Genomic DNA, 24,945 nt, shown 5'->3' with positions numbered 1-24,945 from the left:
ACATGTCATAAAATGTAAACAAAATCTCAGCATAACTCATATGACTCATGTGACCAACCAATAAGTTTTTAGCCAGCTATAGAACATTTTTGCTGTAGTGTGCCTTAGTTACCAGCTAACAGTGTATTAGTAGTGAAAACTCTGCAACAAGTCGCAGCTACCAAGGCCCATATTCAATTCACTTTTTCTCCAGGGTAAAATGTTTACACCTTGTCAATAAAATGCCTTAAACTTCTAGCAAGAAAGAAAATACTAAGAATAATTTTGACAGTACCTTTTCACCAACTTTTTAGTAATTTTTGATATGCGGAGTGCTGAAAAGTTGTGTTAAAGGACTCCAGAGTTGAAAACAGTCAGCAATTGTTACTTACCTGGGGCTTTTTCCAGCCCCTAGATGTCTTCTGAGTCCCTCTTCGACGGGTCACCGATCTTCACGGGTGGCCAGCCGGACAGTGGGCAGCACCACAGGTGGAGGGACTCAGAAGACACCTAGGGGCTGTAAGAACCCCCAGTTAACAATTGTTAATTGTTTTCGCCTCGTGAGTCCTTTAAACAGGAGATGAAACATTATCTCCTTGGAAAGAACTTCGGAATAGAATTAGGACTAAAGTCTTGTGTGCATGCATATGTGTACACCCCCGCCCCCCACGGTAAGCAAATGCAGGCTGCCCAACCCCAAATCACACAGCATTTACAAAACTCCAAAACTCCCTAGGGAAAGGGGGAGGTTTTATATAGTTATTTTACTTAGGAGGACCCAGGTGCTCATATTCCTTTAAGATTTGATTCCAAAAAAATAATTAAAGCCAAAGTTTAGGCACATAATTTGTATGCATTTAATAGAACATTAGGTCAAATCAGCTCTGCACAAAATTAAAACATTGCAGATTTAAAATAAAAAAAATACCAGACAGTAAACACCTACTGCAACATTCATAATCAAAACAAAAAAGGTCCCTACTCGCTCCTGCTGCCACCCCCTTCATTTTGCAGCGACACTTCCTGCTATCAGCAAGGAGGTATAGCTACAGTTGACAAATGAATCACTGTTCCTTGCATGGCCATGTGACTAAAGGCTCAGGTTTCAGGCCTACTAGGTGGGGGCAGCCATGTGTCAGGCACTGAGGATCTATGAATGCAGCAGCTATTTCCCCATATTATTTTGAAAGGCCGACAATTTTTTTTAACTAAAAACTTTGTGTAATTGATTTAAAACCACAAAACCGTGTCGTGTAAAATGGATTGAAAATGCACACAACTGTGCCTAAACTGGGACTTAAAGTAGCTGGTTTTGATTTTCTTCATACCAATAAGCAATATGTCCTTCTAAACCAATTAAGATTTTCACTGCAGTGATGTGATCAGAGAATGTGTGTAAATTACAATGCTGTGCAGAGATAGGCCTCGATTCATCATTCTCTTTGAGATAACTTTTTCCAGTTTGTTAAATTACCGAATTCGAAGTTTAGCGATTTCTAGCTGTATTCATCAAGGTTTTTCCTCATTCGGTGTGAATTCGATAACAATTCGGTAACCATTCGGTAACGTGTCAATATTTCCATTTTACAGCGGTAATTTAACACAAGGCCATAAGATTCCCATGGAATTGTGGGTAAAAGGCAGTCCTTTGAGCACTACGTAGCAACATTCTGAATAGGGCTTTACACCTGGACCACGATTCTGGAAGTGGTTGGGACAATCCCACAATTTGATAGGAGCCTTTTCTAAAAAATTATAGTGCAGCTAGCAAATTAGTTAACCCTGACACTGCCTGTGTTCTCTTACAAGATGATTCAAGAGAAATGCAGATGTCGTGTTATAGCAAATAAATCTATTCTCTTACAAATTTATATGGTTGCAGACCTTATTCTTGCCCTTCTGCACCTTTGAATCACTCTCAGCTGATACATAACCACTTCAAATGGCTCCATCTTCTCTGTCAGCAATGATCTGACAGGAATAACGACAGAGCAGTGAAGGAGATAACTAATCCTAAATGTAACGCTAAACCACGCCCACTTTCTTTTTCATGAATTGCACTTTATTCCGTTTTAGCGAATCGTTACCGAATCGTTACCGAATGTTCGCTAACAGCTGTAGATAACTTTGATGAATCCTGAAATTAAGTTAACAAATTCGGTATTTTACCAAACTGTTGTTAACAAATTTGCTAAGTGTTGATGAATCGAGGCCATAATCTTCTCTTGTTACTGCTGCTGACCAAAGTATGCAGGAGATTGCTTACATCACATGAGGGAGTGTGACCAATAATGCTAGGCATAAAACCTGCCATCTACCCATGAAAATCAGCCCCAATATTAACCAGAGGCCACCCCAATGTGACAAGCCTGTGCTCACTAAGGAAACACTTCTTCACATAGAGCTGAAAGGCTTGTAATGGAACAATGGGATTTAACTACATAGTAAAGTTGTGAAAATCATAAAAGGGTTTGTTATAAATATTCTTCAACTGCGTAGATTCCAATCTAGTTTTCCATGTAATATGTGGTGCTAGTGTTATAAACAGACACAATGAAATAAATACTCATTTTGGTTTTCTTTTGTTTTTTTTTTTTAAATACACTTTTACTTCAACCCATTGATATTTCATATCCATTTGCTTTCGACAGTACTTACTGCATGGATTGATTCCAAAAAGTAGCAAGACACCAGGAGTGGCTACTTTGTGCTGAGACACTATGCAGAGGCCACGCCTCCTTAGGTGATGTCACAGCAGAGCCACTCTTGCTGTACTACATGTGGGTTACAGCACACAAAATCACAGACACACCCAGATTCAGACCACAGTGCCTGCACCATTATCCGCCAGTTTTCTCGTCATATTTCACTTACTATGGACAGTCGTAAAAAGATCACAACAGCTAGAAGAGGGCAAAAAAGTTCCAAAATTGTTTAATTAACGGTACAAAGTCCCTTTGTAATGGCACTTTGTTCTCTTGGTCATTCTTGGCTTTCTTTAGATCATAATCAAAAAAGGGGAAGTTACATATACACATGGTGACATGTAAAAAAAAAAAAAAAAAGAAAAAAAAAAAAAAAAAGAAAAAGAAAAAAAGCTTAACGGTTTTCTTTTCAATGAGAACCAAACCCATCTGCTGCCAGGAACACTGCAAGATACCGACATCAACATTCTGCGATCCATTATGCTTTTTTTTTTAGTTGGAAGGAAAATAAAAAAATAAAAAAAAAGGGTGAAAAAGCATGAAAAAGAAATTCCTTGCTAGATGTGTTGATTTTAGGAAAGAAAATAAATTATAGTGGAATGACTCAATGGACTATTTTTTCTTAATGAAAAAAAAAAAATTATGACTGCAACCATCAAAACAACCAAAAATGTAAATAAACAGCTTCCGAAAGCAAAGCCAGTAACGCGAGGGGGTATTTAAAAGGAAAAAAAATCATTTGAATCTAGTTGTAAACTGCACAAAAAATTTCACCTTTACAACTATGGAATTGAACCTGCGCACTGGATCTAGCATTACAGTATACCTTTTATGTAAAAAATCTTTATACATCATAAAAAACAGGGAAGGCAAGATGCATAAAACAAACCAGCTGGATGCCGAGAGTCATTGTGTGAGGCCATTTTGCTGTAGGAGGGGCCGTGTCGTTCTGGTCCTGGGCCTCTCCAGCAGCAAAGAGGGCACGGCTGCATATAAAAGTAGTGTGTGACTCTGCTTCACGCATCTTATGCCTTCGCACAACGTAAGGATTGTTCTGTCCACGCGCTGGAGAGGACAGTCGCTGGTCCCAATCTTTGGCACTTATGCTGGCAAACTCAACTTCTTTCCCTTTAGTACTGTAGAGAGGGAGGGGGAAAGAAAAAAAAAAATATATATGTAAACATGTTTTCTAACTTTAGAATGAAGGCTTTTACAGGCAACTAAAAATTGTAATCAATGTTCTACATTGAACCAGGGTTGTCAAGGAGATCCACAATTATGCAAATGTATGCAGGTTGAAAGTGGACCAATTTGATCACACATTGGCTTGATTCAATCCAGGTTCAAAACTTCATAAAAAAAATTTCCATAATACTTTATCAACTTTGATTAACATTGACCATAGCTACTTACTATTTCACATACCTGCAATAAACAACCAATTCTGAGCACTCCATTTACAAGCAGTCATAGCCCCACCCACTTACACGCCCACCCATCCTTATGGGCTTTGTCGCAGTGTCCAATGAGCTGCTTCTAACTTTATAACAATCGGCGCAGATCAGAGTGCACACGCAGCTAGCAAAGTGCTAGCTGCGTGTTGCAAAAAAAAAAAAAAAAAAAAAATATAAACAATTATGCAAATCAGCCCAGCAGGGCCTGAGAAATCCTCCTGCACGACATAGCCCGTGCTCAGCACGGGCTTACCGCCAGGGAGGTTAAAGGTAACTTCAGCTCAGTCTGACGGCGTGGAAGTTACTCCCTGTGCCTGCTATAGCCGTAATTCCTATTACGGCCTATGGTGGCGCCGGCTGTGCACGGTGGCCAAATCTCCTGCGCTTGTGTCAGCATGCTCGCTCCTTGGTCCCACGGCGGCGATAAAGCTCCCCGAACAGCAGGGATGTAAATATTTACCTTCCCGCTCCAGGCAAGGCGCAGTATCAGCTCGGAGATAGGCGGAAATAGCCGATCGCCGTCGGGCTGCTCTACTGCGCAGGTGCAAGTTTCCTGCGCAGTAGAGCTGACCCGTAGAGCACTATGCATGTTACAGGGCCAGAGTTAGAACACCTATGTTTACCTGGGTACTTCTGCGCAGTATAGGTGACTAAGCATATGAATGCATTCTTCTGTGAACTAAAACCCCGGCTTTTAACTTAGCTGTAGGGATAACAGTTGTGCCTGGATGAGTGAATCTGTGATTGCATTTGTTTAAACATTTGCATGCGAGAGTGCGAAGGGTTAATAGATTTTTGTCGAGGGAGGATTCTGGGACACGTCAGGGGAGCCAGCGCTGGATTGCCTGCAGCTACATATGGCCGCATAGGGGTTCTATTTTGGCTGGGAATGCGTAGTATCAGCCGCGTTCCCCAGCCTGACAGGTCCTGGCGGCGAAACCGGAAGTGGCCGCCAGCGGGACCCGGAGCATCAGAGCGACTCGTCGTGGGCACCAATCAGCTGCAGGGGGCTGAGGTAAGCCCCAGGTGAGTAAAACTCAATTTATTTTTTGCACTTAAGGTTCACTTTAACCACTTCAGGACCACAGTCTTTTCGCCCCTTAAGGACCAGAGCCTTTTTCTCCATTCAGACCACTGCAGCTTTCACGGTTTATTGCTCGCTCATACAACCTACCACCTAAATGAATTTTACCTCCTTTTCTTGTCACTAATAAAGCTTTCTTTTGATGCTATTTGATTGCTCCTGCGAGTTTTACTTTTTATTATATTCATCAAAAAAGACATGAATTTTGGCAAAAAAATGATTTTTTTAACTTTCTGTGCTGACATTTTTCAAATAAAGTAAAATTTCTGTATACATGCAGCGCGAAAAATGTGGACAAACATGTTTTTGATTAAAAAAAACCCATCCAGTGTATATTTATTGGTTTGGGTAAAAGTTATAGCGTTTACAAACTATGGTGCCAAAAGTGAATTTTCCCATTTTCAAGCATCTCTGACTTTTCTGAGCACCTGTCAGGTTTCATGAGGTGCTAAAATTCCAGGATAGTACAAATACCCCCCAAATGACCCCATTTTGGAAAGAAGACATCCCAAAGTATTCAGTGAGAGGCATGGTGAGTTCATAGAAGATTTTATTTTTTGTCACAAGTTAGCGGAAAATGACACTTTCTGACAAAAAAAAGAAAAAAAAAAAAAAGTTTCCATTTCTTCTAACTTGCAACAAAAAAAAATGAAATCTGCCACGGACTCACCATGCCCCTCTCTGAATACCTTGAAGTGTCTACTTTCCAAAATGGGGTCATTTGTGGGGTGTGTTCACTGTCCTGGCATTTTGGGGGTGCCTAATTGTAAGCACCCCTGTAAAGCCTAAAGATGCTCATTGGACTTTGGGCCCCTTAGCGCAGTTAGGCTGCAAAAAAGTGCAACACATGTGGTATTGCCGTACTCAGGAGAAGTAGTATAATGTGTTTTGGGGTGTATTTTTACACATACCCATGCTGGGTGGGAGAAATATCTCCATAAATGACAATTGTTTTATTTTTTTTCCACACAATTGTCTATTTATAGAGATATTTCTCCCACTCAGCATGGGTATGTGGAAAAATACACCCCAAAACACATTATACTACCTCTCCTGAGTACGGCGATACCACATGTGTGGCACTTTTTTGCACCCTAACTGCGCTAAGGGGCCCAAAGTTCAATGAGTACCTTTAGGATTTCACAGGTCATTTTGAGAAATTTCGTTTCAAGACTACTCCTCGCGGTTTAGGGCCCCTAAAATGCCAGGACAGTATAGGAACCCCACAAATTACCCCATTTTAGAAAGAAGACACCCCAAGGTATTCCGTTAGGAGGATGGTGAGTTCATAGAAGATTTTTTTTTTTTGTCACAAGTTAGCGGAAATTGATTTTAATTGTTTTTTTTCACAAAGTGTCATTTTCCGCTAACTTATGACAAAAAATAAAATCTTCTATGAACTCACCATACTCCTAACGGAATACCTTGGGGTGTCTTCTTTCTAAAATGGGGTCATTTGTGGGGTTCCTATACTGCCCTGGCATTTTAGGGGCCCTAAACCGTGAGTAGTAGTCTTGAAACCAAATGTCGCAAAATGACCTGTGAAATCCTAAAGGTACTCATTGGACTTTGGCCTCTTAGCGCACTTAGGGTGCAAAAAAGTGCCACACATGTGGTACCGCCGTACTCAGGAGAAGTAGTATAATGTGTTTTGGGGTGTATTTTTACACATACCCATGCTGGGTGGTGGAAATATCTCTGTAAATGACAATTGTTTGATTTTTTTTTACACACAATTGTCCTTTTACAGAGAGATTTCTCCCACCCAGCATGGGTATGTGTAAAAATACACCCCAAAACACAATATACTACTTCTTCTGAGTACGGCGATACCACATGTGTGACACTTTTTTGCAACCTAGGTGCGCTAAGGGGCCTAACGTCCTATTCACAGGTCATTTTGAGGCCTTTGGATTCTAGACTACTGCTCACGGTTTAGGGCCCCTTAAATGCCAGGGCAGTATAGGAACCCCACAAGTGACCCCATTTTAGAAAGAAGACACCCCAAGGTATTCTGTTAGGAGTATGGTGAGTTCATAGAAGATTTTTTTTTTGGCACAAGTTAGCGGAAAATGACACTTTGTGAAAAAAAAAACAATACATATCAATTTCCGCTAACTTGTGACAAAAAATAAAATCTTCTATGAACTCATCATACACCTAACAGAATACCTTGGGGTGTCTTCTTTCTAAAATGGGGTCACTTGTGGGGTTCCTATACTGCTCTGGCATTTTACGGGCCCAAAACTGTGAGTAGTCTGGAAACCAAATTTCTCAAAATGACTGATCAGGGGTATAAGCATCTGCAAATTTTGATGACAGGTGGTCTATGAGGGGGCAAATTTTGTGGAACCGGTCATAAGCAGGGTGGCCTCTTAGATGACAGGATGTTTTGGGCCTGATCTGATGGATAGGAGTGCTAGGGGGTGACAGGAGGTGATTGATGGGTGTCTCAGGGGGCGGTTAGAGGGGAAAATAGATGCAATCAATGCACTGGGGAGGTGATCGGAAGGGGGTCTGAGGGGGACCTGAGGGTTTGGCCGAGTGATCAGGAGCCCACACGGGGCAAATTAGGGCCTGATCTGATGGGTAGGTGTGCTAGGGGGTGACAGGAGGTGATTGATGGGTGTCTCAAGGTGTGATTAGAGGGGGGAAATAGATGCAAGCAATGCACTAGCGAGGTGATCAGGGCTGGGGTCTGAGGACGTTCTGAGGTATGGGCGGGTGATTGGGTGCCCGCAAGGGGCAGATTAGGGTCTAATCTGATGGGTAACCGTGACAGGTGGTGATAGGGGGTGATTGATGGGTAATTAGTGGGTGTTTAGAGGAGAGAAGAGATGTAAACACTGCACTTGGGAGGTGATCTGATGTCGGATCTGCGGGCGATCTATTGGTGTGGGTGGGTGATAAGATTGCCCGCAAGGGGCAGGTTAGGGGCTGATTGATGGGTGGCAGTGACAGGGGGTGATTGATGGGTGGCAGTGACAGGGGGTGATTGATAGGTGATTGACAGGAGATCAGTGGGTTATTACAGGGAATAACAGATGTAAATATTGCACTGGCGAATTGATAAAGGGGGGTCTGAGGGCAATCTGAGCGTGTGGGCGGGTGATTGGGTGCCCGCAAGGGGTAGATTAGGGTCTAATCTGATGGGTAACAGTGACAGGTGGTGATTGATGGGTAATTAGTGGGTGTTTAGAGGAGAGAATAGATGCAAACAATGGATTTGGGAGGTGATCTGATGTCGGATCTGCGGGCGATCTATTGGTGTGGGTGGGTGATCAGATTGCCCGCAAGGGGCAGGTTAGGGGCTGATTGATGGGTGGCAGTGACAGGGGGTGATTGATGGGTGGCAGTGACAGGGGGTGATTGATAGGTGATTGACAGGTGATCAGTGGGTTATTACAGGGAATAACAGATGTAAATATTGCACTGGCGAATTGATAAAGGGGGGTCTGAGGGCAATCTGAGCGTGTGGGCGGGTGATTGGGTGCCCGCAAGGGGTAGATTAGGGTCTAATCTGATGGGTAACAGTGACAGGTGGTGATAGGGGGTGATTGATAGGTAATTAGTGGGTGTTTAGAGGAGAGAATAGATGTAAACAATGGATTTGGGAGGTGATCTGATGTCGGATCTGCGGGCGATCTATTGGTGTGGGTGGGTGATCAGATTGCCCGCAAGGGGCAGGTTAGGGGCTGATTGATGGGTAGCAGAGACAGGGGGTGATTGACTGGTGATTGACGGGTGATTGACAGGTGATCAGGGGGGATAGATGCATACAGTACACGGGGGGAGGGGTGATCAGGAGGGGGCAGTGGGCAGGGGGGGGGATAAAAAAAAAAAATAGCGTTGACAGATAGTGACAGGGAGTGATTGATGGGTGATTAGGGGGGTGACTGGGTGCAAACAGTGGTCTGGGGGGTGGGCAGGGGGGGGTCTGAGGGGTGCTGTGGGCGATCAGGGGGCAGGGGGGGGGAAATCAGTGTGCTTGGGTGCAGACTAGGGTGGCTGCAGCCTGCCCTGGTGGTCCCTCGGACACTGGGACCACCAGGGCAGGAGGCAGCCAGTATAATAGGCTTTGTATACATTACAAAGCCTATTATACTATTTCCATGCGGCGATCCGGGTGCTAGTAACCCGCCGGCGCTTCCGAACGGCCGGCGGGTTACTACGAGCGGTGGGCGGAGCCAGTCCCCGGCGGCTGATCGCGTCACGAATGACGCGATCGCCGCATAGCCACCCACGCAGCCGCCCCCGCCGATGGGCGTATTGCGGTAGTTTGGGCCCGGACTTTGCCGCCGCCCATCGGCTGGGTGCGGTCCTCAAGTGGTTAACATGCAGTCATGTTAATCAGTATAACCGCTGCTATCCCACGGCAAAATGATTGGTTTATACCCCCCAAATCCCCTCTCCTATCTCCCGGGAGCGCTTCCTGATGAGGCAGAGCTTATGGCTGTAGCTCTGCCTCTCAGTGAGTCAATCCTCGCCCCTCTCAATCTGCCTTCACAGAGCGGGGCGGAGGAGAGGCAGAGATCCGTGCGGCGATTGACGCACATGGAGGCAGAGCTGCAGCCGTAAGATCTGCCTCCATGAGCAGCAAAATTACGACCAAGAAAGTCGTGGATTTTGCACGGGGGATTTGGGTGGTATAAACCTCTCGTTTTGCCGTGGGATAGCAGAGTTTTAGCAGCGGTTATTCTGATTAAAGAACAAGCGACACCCATGCTAACCTAGAAATAAAAAAAAACAAAAACACATATATAAGTAGATAAATACTACTTCTATTTACATAACAGATGTATTGTGCTATCCACGTAATGATTCCTGTGAATTTTATAAAGGAAAAGCAGAAAATCCTATTCTAGGCAGTGGCCATCTTGCCAAGCTAATGCTGACATCATATCCTCCCTGACTCCTGTTTCCCCCCCTCCCTTCTCTTGCTCATTGTGTATTCATTAGCTGCCCTCCTCTCAGTCTTCAGTCTACAGTCTTATTCTCCAATCACTGAGTCACCTCAGCCTTGCTTGTAAACTAAAGTAATCAGAGGGAGTTTCTGATAAGCAGCTAGATAGGGAAATAAATGGATGAGGAGGAATATTATATAGATAAAAAGAACTCCCAACATTTGACTCTGAGCACTTGCCCTAGTGCCAAACAGTGCCAAAGTATGTGATAACTACAAACCATAACAGCAGAAAAAGTTTTGCAAGTTTTGAATGCAGGATTAGCATCTTTATCACTAAATACACTCAGACCAGTTGCTGTTGAAATTTGATTTTCATGGTGACAATACCGCTTTAACATGACTGCATGTTAAAAAAAAGTAAATTTATACTCCCTTCAGAGTCTTTCGAGAGACTCTGAAGGGAGTCTAAATTCACTTTAACATGCAGTCATGTTGAAGAACTATAGCCCCTGATAAACCGCCTCTATACCGCGGCAAAACAAGGGGTTTATACCCCCAAATCCCCCCTGTAAAATCCACGACTTTCTTGGTCATGGATTTTGCTGCTCATGGAGGCAGAGCTTTCAGATGCAGCTCTGCCTCCATGTGCGCCACGACTTTCTTGGTCATGGATTTTGCTGCTCATGGAGGCAGAGCTTTCAGATGCAGCTCTGCCTCCATGTGCGTCAATCGCCGCGCGGAACTCCGCCTCTCCCCGCCCCTCTCAGTGAAGGATGACAGAGGGGAGAGGTGGCGATCAGCGGGGATTGACGCGCTGAGAAGCAGAGCTACAGCCATAAGCTCTGCCTCATCAGGAAGCGCTCCCCGGATTTAGGAGAGGGATTTGGGGGGTATAAACCCCTTGTTTTGCCGCGGGATGGCGGCGGTTTAACAGAGGTTATAGTTCTTAACATGACTGCATGTTAAAGTGAATTTAGACTCGCTTCAGAGTCTCTTTAAGCTTGGTTCACACATAAATCTGTGCATTTCCAATCAGAAAGCTGATGCACAATTGCCAGTTTTACCTGACTTGACCGGAAATGTACACCTTTTATGTATGAACACACCAATAGAAACACATACAAAACTGACAGGTCTCGACCTAAAATGTACAGATTTAAGTGTGAACACATCCATAGAAACAAACCGTATACAAAACTGATTCCATCTTAAAAACTGACAGGACACCTTTTTAAGTGTGAGCCAAGTATTACTGAGACATTCTGCATGACACTCTTGAACGCTTTTATAGCCCTGCAAGATGATGCAACAAAGTGCAAATTTCCTGCCTCTGGAGTTAAAGTGGCTTTCAGGGTTAGGTGAAACACCTTTATGGAGGCCCATTCTAGATGACAACTTCACATTTATACAGAGGTCCTCTAGTCCCTAGATTCTCAACGTGTGGTATGCGTATCCCAGGGGGTACTCTTGATGGTTGCAGGGGGTACTCAGGCTAGATATACTTACCCAAAATAACAAATTTAGTTTTAGAAAATGATAAATCTCAAAGAGCACCAAATTAGTATTTTAGCTAATTAAAAAGCGATAGTAAATGCTTGGAAATTGTTTAGAACCAACCATCATGTAGTATGATTAATTCTATATTTGTCAAGGGGTACTTGTGATAATGTTTACTATGCTAGGGGTACTTGAGGAGTACAGGGTTTTAAAAAGGGGCACATACCAATAAAATGTTGAGAAACACTATTAGGGAAAGTTATTCAAGTATACAGGACATTTTGGTTCTCTCCTTCATGTTCCTCAAAAATGAATTTCACTAAAGGATACAGGATCCACACGCAATTTTAGCCATTGCATCAGGGTCACTGACCGACATAATTCAACCACAATCCCAGTTCTCTGTGTGAATACCCCTTATTCACAAAAAAAAGCAAAAAGGTAGATACCTCAGTAGAGGAAAGCCCCTGGATGATGCAGAGGCTTCCCTCATACTGATGCAAGTATTTAACGGTTGCCCGACATGCACACCTTAACATCATTCCCAAAGGGTAGCCACATTTAACGCTTCATTTAGGGCCTGTACACACTGAAAAGTCCTTTAACAGGAAGTTGCAAGGTCTCCTGGGATTTTACTAAAATAACAAAAAATAAATAAATAAAAAACGCAGTGCAATCACATTTGTGTATGAAATTTCTTAAACAGTGCTCAAAAAGTGTTGAAGTCACTGTAACTTTCTAAAAATGCATCACTGCATACAGTTAATCACAATTTTCATTTTTAAAAAAGGCTTTGCGACTGAAAAAATGCATGCGATTCCAAGAAAACTCAGCGCAACACAGCTAGTGTGTTACAGGCCCTTTACCATTTCTGCACCAGACGACTAGATGATTTAAGAAAAGATCCATGCGTGCCCTTTTTAGTACTAGGATTACCCAATCTATGATTTGAACCAGGGACCTAGGGCCACAAGTAGAGTGCCATTCACTACAACAGCCGGGTGCCCGAACACAGGCGTAAGCTCAGGTCAGGAAACCATGGCAGGTAATGTGTATTCCAAAAACACACACATACATATACACACACACAGATATAAAATGATAGTGCTCACCTTTTGTGACATACAAGTAAAAGAAGTCACAATACAGTATGGTCTGGACCACTCCTGCTACAATGGCAATGAGGTCAAAGAAGCCTTCAAAACTGTAGCGCCAGATCCAGTTGAAAAGGTACAAGGCACGGTACAGGCCCAAGAAGAACAGGTAATGGGTAGTGATTGTCTCTGCTTCACCTGTTTTGCTGATCATGAAGAGCTGAGGAAGGATGGCTACAGATTCCAGATAAATTGAGAAGGTCCATAGGATCTACAGAAAAGATTTTGGCTTAATGTTTAGACTGGCAGTAACACATCTCTGTACTGTATATAAAGGCACTTCATGCATACTAGGCTGCTTGATACCATGCAGTACAAGCAACTAAAGAGGTCTGCAGCACACTTCAATAGTCCATTACTTAGGTTATACCAATTCTAACTAAAAGACTACGTGTAGGCTTCTATTTAGATGTGCTAAGCAGGAATTGGTTGTAGCCCCCTTAAAACATGTGTGCATGGTACTCTGCTCTGTAAAGACATTAGCTGTGTCATGTTTTACAGAGGGATTGAAGCAAGTAAAAATGAGTGGTAGTGCACCATACACATACGTAATGTTAAACTTTGGGATTTTCAGAGAAGAGGACACCAAGAGGTCGTTCGTGCATGTGACTATCAGTATCATAGCAGCATGCCCCACCATCCATGACATCACATGGCAATAGGTAGAGTTCTCAAATTCAACTCAAATTCCATGAATCAAATTCAATTTTTACATATTTAGTTCTGAATGTTATTAAAGCCAATTTGTATCCTTGAACTTGTGCCCTATTGTGAAATCACAGAAGATGCCCTCATGAAAAAGGCTGAAATACTAATTATGGTTCACCAGATGGCAGTATTCAAACTGTAGCTTCTATTACAGCTCCAAGCTGTTCAAAGAGCTTCTATGATCTATTCTAAATGTTCCACCAGAGGGAGAACAGCACAACTCAGTTTGTCGCTACCATACTCTCCCAGCAAGCACCAATTAAAGAGGACCTGAACTCTTGTGGACAGAAGAAAAAAAAAATGCAACCTGTATATTAGACAGTTTAGCCTCTCTAATTCCCCCTCATCTGTGCCTAATCACAATTTGTAATTTGATCCCTCAGCTGTGTCAGCTGCATGCCACAGTAGAGACAAAATTGGTAACACAGGATGTTAACATCATGTCTGCTTCCATGAACGTAGGAAGTAGAAACCAGGGCTGTGGAGTCGGTACAAAAATCTTCCGACTCCAACTCCTCAGTTTATGAAATCACGACTCCAACTCCGGGTACCCAAAATGGCCCCGACTCCTTACTCCAATACTTAACAGGGCTGTGGATTTTGTACAAAAATAATCCGACTTCGACTCCTCAGTTTATGAAATCAACGACTCCAACTCTGACTCCGGGTGCCCAAAATTGCCCAGACTCCGACTCCAACTCCACAGCCCTGGTACAAACACCGCAGATTTATATCAGCTGTAAAAAAGATTAATAAAAAATAAATAAATTAAAAAAAAGAGATTATGCTACTGTTGCGTATCCTTAGAGCAGAGGAGAGTTCAGGTCCGCTTAAAGGACACATCCAAGAACAATAAAAATTAAAAAATCCACTTACCTGGGGCTTCCTCCCGCCCCTGCCAGCCATTCTGTGTCCTCGCCACAGCTCCCCGCTGGTGGCCCAAGGTCCCCTCCGGCACAAGAGGTCAACTGTGTCGCACTTACCTCATCTGGACTGTACTGCGCAGGCGCAGTAGTTCTGCGCCTGCATAGTACAGCCTGGATAACGTCAGTGCGGCTCCGTGAGCTGCATGCTGGAACGCAGCAAGATGCCAACCTGGTGAAGTTGGCATCTGCACCGGAGGGGACGGGGAACCACCGAAGCATTGCAGTGCGGGAAGCTGCGTTACAAGACTTTATAACAGTTCCGCAACGTTCCACTGTGAATGAGGCCTCATAGGACAGATTAGCAACATAACAGCTCACTCTGTATGTACCATCAACTTCATAAAACCATATGAAAGCCATATGCACATGGAAGGAAATTAACCCTAAGTTTTGTAGCACATGAAAAATCATGCAGTATGAAAAAGAAAAAAGGTCGACCATACCTCAAGTGGGGAGAAGTCATGATTGACAAGGACGGACAATCCACCAACAGGAACTACAAGAAATTCCACTCTAAATGTGTCGTGATTTCCATCATATGTAGCCTTGAATTTCGCGTATATCAGATAAACTGTTGCATACGCACAGGCAATGTAGATCATCTGTAAAAGAGATTGTGCATTAGGGCCACATATAAGGTGTAGGCCTTGGAACAACACACACATCGTATGTAAGTATAAATAACTGAGAAGGTGCCTGCAGGGGCACTAGATTCTACCTATCCAAAAACTGTACAGACAAAAAAAAAAAAAAAACCAAAAAAAAAAAAAAAAAAAAAAACACACACACTATAAACTATAATCTTATGAGAAATTCTGATAGTAAACTTCTGATATAGTCAACTACTTGTCCATTTCCATTGGAATTTACTATACAGAGATACTACTGTATACCTACAGAATGACTCCTTGTGATGCAATCTGTTAGGCCTCTCTGCAGTCTTTTAGGCATCTGAACTGCTTGTTTGTCAAGTAGTTCAGTGTCCCATCTGCAGCCCATGACTGCCATTTGGGTGCAATATAAATGCAGCCAAATGGGAGTGGTGGTAACACCACGCATATCAAGCACCAACACGTGGCGGCGTTACCAATATGCCCCTCCCCACCTCCAAAAAAAAAAAATCTCAAGTCGCATCTGAGGATGAGTAGAGTGCAACTTCATGGTCTCCGCCTGTCCGCTGACCTTACCAATCACTAGCAAGTGCCCAGCCAGTGGACGGGAGCAGCCGACAGGCGGTGAAGTCACTGCCTGTCAGCTGCCCATAGAGAGAAAAAAAAAAAAAAAGACTTAAGTTGCTCGTCGACAAAAGGTATTCACAACCTTTTCCCAACCACTGGGTGAGATTTAACACTAGGGATGAGCAAAGCCAAGCAGATCTGCTCATGAATTCTCTACCGTGATTCCATTTTAATCCATATTATACTTTTTTGTGCTGGCTGAATAGTCCCATAGACCTTCCCAGCACTGCAAACTAAAGAAGTTCTAAAGTGACTGACAAATTATCAAGTAGTGAATAGACCATCTCCAATCCATCCTTGCCACATCACAGGATTTCCTGAAGTTGAAACCGCTATTGGGCATAATTACAGGTGACAGTCTGGAATGTCTATGACATGTCGTCTGTAGATAAAGCACCAAAAATGCCTACTGCCTGCAATGTGAAAGTTGAGGCCCCCCCTTTACACTAGCAGGTTAAAGGGCAACTGAAGTGAGAGGTAAATTGAGGTTGCCATACTTTTTCCTGTTAAAGTGAATGGGAACCAAAATTAAAAAAAAAAAACAAAAAAAAACTCACCTAAGGAGAGGGAGGCTCAGGGTCCTATAGAGCACCCCCTCTCCCGATCCCCGCTATTGCGCTCGCTCCCCCATAGCGGTATTTGACCGTTTTGGTCAAATACCGCTGTTTCCCCGCCGAAGGGAAGCTTCCGGAGCCCAAGTGCTCCTGAAGACGGGCCGCTCTACAATGTGCACGCGCGCCCTCTGATGCACTCGCGCAGTATGGAGTCGCCTGTCTTTGGGGGGACTCTGCTCCCGAAGTCCCCATGGCGGGTGATTTGAACGGGGGAGCCAGCGCAGCACTGAGGGCACCGGGAGAGGAGGGAAGGCTCATTAGGACCAGAGCCTTCCCTCTCCTTAGGCAAGTATCTGACTTTTTAATTTAGTTATCGATTCCCATTAACTTTAAAAACAATACCAGTTGCCTGGCAGCCCTGCTGGTCTATTTGGCTGCAGTAGTGACTGAATCACACATGAAACAAGCATGCAGATAATCTTGTCAGATTTGACAATAATGTCAGAAACACCTGATCTGCTGCATGCTTGTTCAGGGTCTATGGCTAAAAGTATTAGTGGCAGAGGATCAATAGGACAGTCAGGCAACTGGTATTGCTTAAGAGGAAATAAATATGGCAGCCTTAATATCCCTCTCACTTCAGTTGTCCTTTAAACCTGTGTTGTGTTACCCTATTTTTCCCCAAGGAGTAGCAGAGGCAATTATAATCTATTGAAACTTTCACAGTTATTGCAGTCCCTTACGGTGCGTCGGAAGTTTCCAAGCCGACGAAAGGGCAACAGTGTGTTACCACAAGCACTGCGCTTAAGCTATGCACATGACCCTGTCGGTGCGCTCTGCTGTAGGGTATTAGGTTTGTCAATTTTTCAATTTTTTGTTTTGCATTGCAGATGAAGTATCGCATTCCCACCGCAACACAATAAAAAAGGTATAAAAACCAGCCTGAATGTATATAGGCAGCTGTGAACTGGACCAATTAAAATAATCAGTAGTTAGGTTAGTTAATCCAATACCAAGCTGTACAAGTTGCAAGAAAGTAACAGAAAATAAAAATCAGCATTAATTTGCATCATCTCTTCTATCGAACTTTTTTTTTAATGAAAAGTTAGATAAGCAGAGGTACTGACAGTGAAACATTCATGCTTACATTATCTGCAGTTCCAGAAACTGCAGCATATTTATTAGGGCAAAGCAGAACAAAAAGTGAGCTGAGCCCCTACGCTACTGGTCAGTGAAGCCATCCATCACATTAAAGAGACAATAAAAATGCTTGAAAAGGTAAAAAAAAAAAAAAAAGTTGGACTTCTTCCTGAATCTCAGCAACAGGACTTATTGTTCAAGTGCTATACACAGGAGAATGTGTAAATAACAGTTTTTCAGCAGAAACTGGAGTTTCTCCATTTACCACAGGTATGTTGACCTGACTCCCGAGCAAAACCATCCACCTAATGGCCAACAAAGGCACCATTTTGCTTATAGCCACATACATATGCTTACATTTTCTTAGCATGAAAACCATTATCGATCAGCAATCTGTTACGATTGTATTTACCACTGGAAGATATTTCTTGCTCATTCTCCCTATCTCACAGGACAGAGCGGACTCAAATTCAGGAAAAATTTGAGGCATCAAACTTTTTCCTGCTTGAAATGGTTTAAAATTAATGTAGAATATCCCAAGCTCTTTAACCTAAAACATCTAGTTGTAATTTTTCAGCAATATTACCCCCTCACTTAAAAAGGAACTCCAGTGAAAATAATGTAATAAAAAAATTGCTTCATTTTTACAATAATTATGTATAAATGATTTAGTCAGTGTTTGACCATGTAAAATCCTTTAAACCCCTGATTTACATTGACATTACATGGTGACATTTTTACTGTTGGCAGGTGATGTAGCTGCTGCATGCTCGTTTGGCAGTTGGAAACAGCTGTAAACAGCAATTTCCCACAATGCAACAAGGTTCACAGACAGGAAACTGCCAGGAGTACCACGGTCCTCAGTTTCTTGTGGGAGGGGTTTCACCACAATATCAGTCATATAGCCCCCCTGATGGTCTGTTTGTGAAAAGGAATAGATTTCTCATGTAAAAGGGGGTATCAGCTACTGATTGGGATAAAGTTCAATTCTTGGTCGGAGTTTCTCTTTAGGGCTCGTTTCCACTATTGCGGTGCGGAATCCACCACTGACGAAATCGCATGCGGATGCGATTCCACATGCGGTTTTTGCAGCGAATTCGCATAGGTGAGTGTATATGCGATTTTAACCATGTCACTGCCTGTGTGAATTTACATTGGTACCTATGCGAATTCGCGGCAAAAAACGCATGGGAAAAACGCATGCGATTTCCCTATTAAATACATTGTGTGCGATTCGCCTGCATTCCACACGCAGGCGAATTCTGAGGGCTCTGCCGTGCAGAAAAATCCTGCACAGAAAAACGCACAGCAAAACTGACAAGTGGAAACAGGCCCATCCACTTGTATTGGCTGTGCGAATCTGCATGCAGGAAACGCATGCAGATTCGCGATAGTGGAAACGGGCCCTTAACATTTGCCATAAACGTTAATCTGTAGTGCACAAATGAAAAGGTCATTTTAATTACCATTAAATTGTGGTTTGCAGCCAGTTAACTCCCCAAACCAGTGGCGTAGCTAGAGATTATGGGGCACTCCGATGTAGGCACTTTTGAGCAATGCCATCTAACCCTACTCTATGGATATGGGTTGACTGAGCAATTTACATTCTTGTGCAATCTACACTGCACATAGTCCATGGGCACTTAGACAAAGTCAGAGGAACACAAGAAGAATTAGTTAATATATTAAGTACCACTTGGACCCCCTCCTCTCCAGGAGCAGCTTCTATGGTTATTGCTACGCCCCTGCCCCAAACCAACAATAAGGCCTCGATTCATAAAGCATTCCCGCATTCAGAAATGCTGAAAACGGATCACTTTACCGACCACACAGCAAAATCTGTATTCATAAAGGCTTTTTCCGCATGAAAAGCCAACATTCGCGAGCAGAGTGATGAATCACCGCCTTGCGCGGTGATTATCATAGCAAAAGTAACAAGTAGTCAATTCATAAAGATTAGAGGTAGCGGTATGCGGACGGGTATTACCGCTACCTCTGATGTGGCGAGAAGCGTGCGGAATACAGTGCAGTGAATGGGACAGACCTCCCAAGCAGCTGCAGAGAGAACACCGCACGGAGGGACTCCGCCTGCTTCTCCTGTTTCCGCATGTCTCCCGACAGCCTTACGCCTGCCTACAGCGGAATATCTCCGCACGCCTGTCACAACTAGCAACATTTTTATGAATTACCACCCTGAAGGCGGAAATACCGACAGCGGTGTTTCCCCGCTCGACGTTACCTTACCGACAGCACTTTTATGAATCGAGGCCTAAGTGTTCATTTCCTGACTGAAAACTGTACCCCACGGTTAGGTTAGAGACAGCCCAGGTATTTGCTTCTTCTGCATGAGTAATCAGCTGCACAAAGCAAGAGGCCTTGTTAAGGATTACCCAGCCAGTGCAAGAGAGCAGCTGACAGGTGGTGACTTCACTGTTTTATAGCTGCCTATGTGAAAGATCCCGTAGGGGCCCTTTTCCACAGGTGGCTGAACTGAGCAGTTACCAAGAATCAGCGAGCAGTTGCTTGGCAGCAGCAAGCAGTTGCAAGAGTTTGACAGTCTTTTCACTGCCCATCAACTGCTCGTGTAAAAGGGCCCTTAGTGGCAGAATAATTTAGCATGTCAACTCATGGCCCATACAATTCGATGAGCACGTTCACAGTACTGTGCTGTAACATCGCGTTATTCTATCTTGTGTGCAGACTTGGAATTAACGTCTATGTCCAGTCTCCACTGCCATTCACACACAACGCACCACCGTGAATACAGCCTCAGAGTTTTCTATCCTCTTAACCACGGTAAATACCGTATCTTTCGGAATATAAGGTGCGTCTTATATTCCAAAGATGCGGTAAACGTGGCTCCGGAACATACTTACCTGATCCTGTCGCCGTGATCCTCTCCTCTTCGTCTGGCTCACTTCATCCCAGGACTTCTTGTCATTCGTTGTGAAGGTCTTCAGAGCCCCAGCTGCCTGTGGTCCTCTTCGCCGCAGTCTTCATATAGACTGCAGCCTTGCAATATACACGTGCTGCCGCTGCCATCCTTCCTAGTTACAGCGTTTATTTTATTCTTATCTGGAGCCTCCGTTTTGAACAATTTTTTAGTCTAAGTGTTCACCCTTGGTGGAGGGGTGTTACTCCCTTTTCTTCTACTTCTACAGAGAGACATTTCTAACCCAAGTGGGGTCAGGTCTAATCTCCCCACCTGTCTACTGAGTGGTTACCAGAGGTAACCTACCTTTGTGAGTATATTCTCATATATTTACTCTTTTGACCAACTGGTTTGACATACTGCACTACTGAGGCTCTCGACCTGCTTTGTTTTTCAAACTCATGGAGAAGTTTTACTAAATACCTTTATGTGGTTAATGGACATTGGAGGTAAGACAGTCTAATGATACAGTGCCTCCTGCAATCCCTTATAGGAGGAGGTGTGGTCCAGACTGACAGGCTGCCTAGCCCAGTGATCTGCAAACTTGGCTCTTCAGCTGTTAAGGAACTACAAGTCCCACAATGCATTTGCCTTTATGAATCATGACTGTGGCTGTCAGACTCCCGCAATAAAAATTGTGGGACTTGTAGTTCCTTAACAGCTGGAGAACCAAGTTTGCAGATCACTGACCTAGCCCCACTTCTAAGCCTTAGGAGGCCGTGTGGCCAGACTCATTGAGACTCTCCCCAGCAGTCCAAGCTGTAAAGGAGGGCCCTGCAATAGTCATGTGACCATGTTTAGCTGCATAAAAGGTGATTTCCCTCCCCCCCCCCTACCACCGCTTACTTGTTACAGCTACACTGCCTTTTGGATATTTCTAAACAGCTCCTATGTCCTTACTACAACATACCAAAGTAATAGAGTCATGTTTGTGCTCTGCAGGAAGACAAAAAAATAAAAAAAAATATATACTGTGGTGGGAGGGGGCGTCCGAAGGTTGGTATGCCTTTTAACAGTAAAACTCCTTTTACAGTAAAATATAGGATCATAAATATATGCTTAGTGTTACAGCAATTTACAAGGTTGTGTTCTTTTGATGGAAAACCGAAACAGAAAACATTTTCATTTCCATTATATGAAAACAATATATATCTATCGAGAAGAGAAAACAAATGCCCAGAAGAAATGGAAATATTGGGAACAACATATGCACTCCGCCATTACTATTCACCCTGCCCAGCACCATAAAAGCTTATTGAATCGTTATTGAAAGCAGAGGATGAGTAATAGCTGCAACATACAAGTGTAGAGTTCAGATAAGCCTGCAGTTTGGATGCTGGCTCATTGCTCTGGTTTGCAATGTATCATAATAGGAAGAAGCGACTAGGTGACTAATGTAAGGCCCAGAACATTACGCTGTGTGTTATGTTTTACCAGGAAGAACCAATAGAGATCCTGAACAAGGCACCCAATATATTCAAATGAAAAGTCACTTGAAATTAATGCTTTCCATTCATTGTTTCAGAAATGATTTAAAGTAGAACTCAAACTTTCACTTTAGTTCTAGAGAGCTAGGATGCTCTACATGAGCCATGTAACCCAACACTGGAATGCCAAGGGCAGGGGAAAGATTAACGCTTTGTGGCCAGGACTACAGTTCAGCAGATTCTAGTAATAAGTATCTGACGCAGTTGCTTTGCTCGCCACAAATACCGTAGTTTAATCTCTAGACAGCAAAGGTGGGCAAGATGGAAGTGTACCCAATAGCGATGGCTACTCCCTAGCTAAGGAACACCAACTCTTCTTGCAGCTGTAAGCTTTTGTGAATGGATCCTGGGTTAAATGACAGGTTTTCCCGAGAGCAATTCCTCTTGACTGACTGCATTATATATGAAAATAGTATAAGTAATGGCTTAATTGCTTATTCATACTTAAAAGGAAATCAGAGATGTGTTAGCAGAAATGTATACATACTTGGGGCCTCCTCCGGTCCCCTTAATGCTGATCGGTCCTTCGCTGTCCTCCTCCATCATCATAATCCTCCACTATGGGTCCTGGTAATTTAGCCAGTCAGGTGTAGTGCGCATGCGTGGGCCGGCCACGCCCCTTCATCCTGTTCCCGACAATGGAAGAGTTCTGCGCCTGCACCACGAGAGCAAGGCTGAGGGGGTTTGCCTGTGGCCAGACTGCGCCAACTGACGGAATTACCGGGACCCATAGCAAAGGATCCAGGCAGTGGAGGAGGACGGCGAGGGAGCAATCAGCCTGGAAGGAAGTCCCAGGTATGTATACATTTCTTATTTTAACTCATCTCAGGTACACTTTAACAGGAAGGAAAAATTCAGGAGGGTACACTAAGGTTTTGTGCACTCATAGGCTTCTTACCTTCATAGAAGTGTTGTACAATGAAATGAACGATGTAAAGAGATCCAGATACCGAGTGGTGAAAACCAGTGCAAAGAGAAGCTGGCTCTTCCCAGAAATACCTGTTCAAAAAAATTCACATTTCATTAATTAGAAAATAAAACCTTGTGCACAATTGCTTTTAAATCCCAATTCCAACACAGATTGTTTTTCTAGATCGGCATAGGCACTTACTTGCAGTGCTTGTTTGGTTCTCTGTTGAAGTTCCTTGTTTAGCAAATGATAAATCACTTTTAAAAAAGTACATATTTAGGAATTCAGACACAGGCCACTTCCTGCACCACTGACTGTCATGACTATAAGCTGCAATAGTCTAAAGCTGGCCACTAACGGACCAATTTCTAGCGAAAAATTGTTTGAGCGATCAGAAATTCTGATCGGATTGGCTGTAAATAATCTCAGTTGATGGGCACAATCGATAATTAACAATTATAAAAACAATTGTCCGATTGAATTTTCATCGAACCACAATATGGATTTTCTTGTTGGTCGTGATAGATAGGAAGCAATGATTGGTTCGTTGATGGTATAGTGAACGATTTTTTCATCCGATCAGAATTTCTGATCGCTCGATTTTTCGCTAGAAATTGGACCGTTAGTGGCTACCTTAAGAATCAGTCTGTGTCTTCTCTCTTGCAGTCTGAACAGAACAGTGATGCAATCTAGGCAGAAGCAGTCGATTCTGGCTATGTGGTAGAAACCGTAACTCTAAACTAGTTAATGGTTTCTTTAGATGTGTGCCTGGAGATTAACTTTAAAAACAAATTGCTTCAAAAGTAGGCCAGATTTGCATAAATAAAAATGCCCAAATACCTTTTTACAAGCAAAATGCTGGCCGTGTGGCTGTGCCAGTTTGCAAAAAAACCAATAAAAACTAAAAATTTGTTACAGGTTCATTAAGTGTCTACACAGTGCCAGTATGAGTCCCAGCAGAACCATAGGGTTATCATTGGACTGCAAAAGATCACAGCATCATGGAGGGTTTTCATTAGTTCAATGAGAATCCTTGTTGATGGGTAGGAATCCAATTGATGTAACCAATGGTAGCACTACGTTTCAGCTGAGCATAGGTATTGCTTGGCCACCAGTCAACTGGGCGGAGGATGACCCTAATGACAACTCGCTCTGCAGCCACTGAATCACCGAGTGGCGTGAAATACTATTCCGCCTCTGAGTCTTAGCGCCAGAGTATGGCACAACTATAGCCCAGGTAATTCGGGGATCCGGCAATCGCTGGACCCCAAAATTCCCACACACGGGGCATGGACTATTGCATTACTGCTACTGCCATGCCATCCTCTGGCACTATGCAGCCGGTGCTGTACGCTCAGATGACCCGATTCGTCGGCTGGGGCTTTGAGCTTACTGCCGCTTGTCCCCAAGCTCAGCAGCAACATCCCGCAGAAACAGACGCATCATGCTTCTGTACAGCACTCGGCCCTTGAACAGTCACTCAAGAGATTCTCCTCCCCCTTCTGCAGAGTAGCTCAGTGGAGCAGTTTAATATTCATCTGCCCCAGTGCTCCTTCCACAGAAAATCTTCAAAATGAAATGTGGCCCAGGGCAAGATTCTAGCCACACAAGGGGGATTGGATCCAAGAGGGGACTCCATGGTAATTTAGCTGAGGAGTCCCATTGATTGGTACTGCCCCCGCACCTCAAACTGACAAAGTTTCAACCAGAAACTATCACTGGCGTGTTCCTCTGGTTGGGAAGGTAGTGTGCTGCCGTTTTACTGCTTACAATGATGCACATTTGAAGCCCTGGAAGGCCTAGAGCAGGGGTCTCAAACTCAATTTACCTGTGGGCAGCAGGAGGCAAAGTCAGGATGAGGCTGGGCCGCATAAGGGATTTCACAAAAAAAGTCAATCAGCAGCTACCCCTCCTCCCGCCCCTCCCCCACCCCCCGCATTGATTTTTATTTCAATATCAAATTCACACTGAAGCAAACTATTTTGCCTATTTTACCTTATGGTTTGCTTCAGTGCTCCCAGTACAAGTAATCCACCATGTCCCCGTCACAAAACGAGGGCTGCAGAGCCCCCAAATCGCCCGGGGGGCAATCCACCAGCATTTCTTGGAAGGGGCAGAGCTTTCAGCTTCAACTCTGCCCCTCCTGACGTCAATCGCGGCGCATCGCCGCCTCTCCCCACCCCTCTGTGAAGGAAGGGCGGGCAGAGGCAGCGATGTGCCGCGATTGACGTCAGGAGGGATAGAGCTGAAGCTGAAAGCTCTGCCCCTTCC

The 24,945-nt window shown here is 43.8% G+C and overlaps 1 protein-coding gene across 1 annotated transcript in view; it reads right to left on the bottom strand.

The window, feature by feature from the left end:
* Positions 1-822: 822 nt before the first annotated feature.
* The window catches only part of KDELR2 (KDEL endoplasmic reticulum protein retention receptor 2), a 50,245-nt gene continuing 26,122 nt past the window's right edge, over positions 823-24,945 (bottom strand). Inside the window, exons 2-5 of the mRNA XM_068244554.1 lie at positions 22,663-22,763; positions 14,857-15,015; positions 12,738-12,990; positions 823-3,820 (exon numbers count right to left, since the gene is read on the bottom strand). Coding sequence (XP_068100655.1) covers positions 3,786-3,820; positions 12,738-12,990; positions 14,857-15,015; positions 22,663-22,763 — 548 coding nt within the window. The 3' untranslated portion in view covers positions 823-3,785. The remainder of the gene's footprint in view (positions 3,821-12,737; positions 12,991-14,856; positions 15,016-22,662; positions 22,764-24,945) is intronic.

This window comes from Hyperolius riggenbachi, chromosome 7 (assembly GCF_040937935.1).
Source record: "Hyperolius riggenbachi isolate aHypRig1 chromosome 7, aHypRig1.pri, whole genome shotgun sequence".
Classification (NCBI taxonomy): Eukaryota; Metazoa; Chordata; class Amphibia; order Anura; family Hyperoliidae; genus Hyperolius; species Hyperolius riggenbachi.
This window is presented reverse-complemented; position numbering and strand designations above follow the sequence as displayed.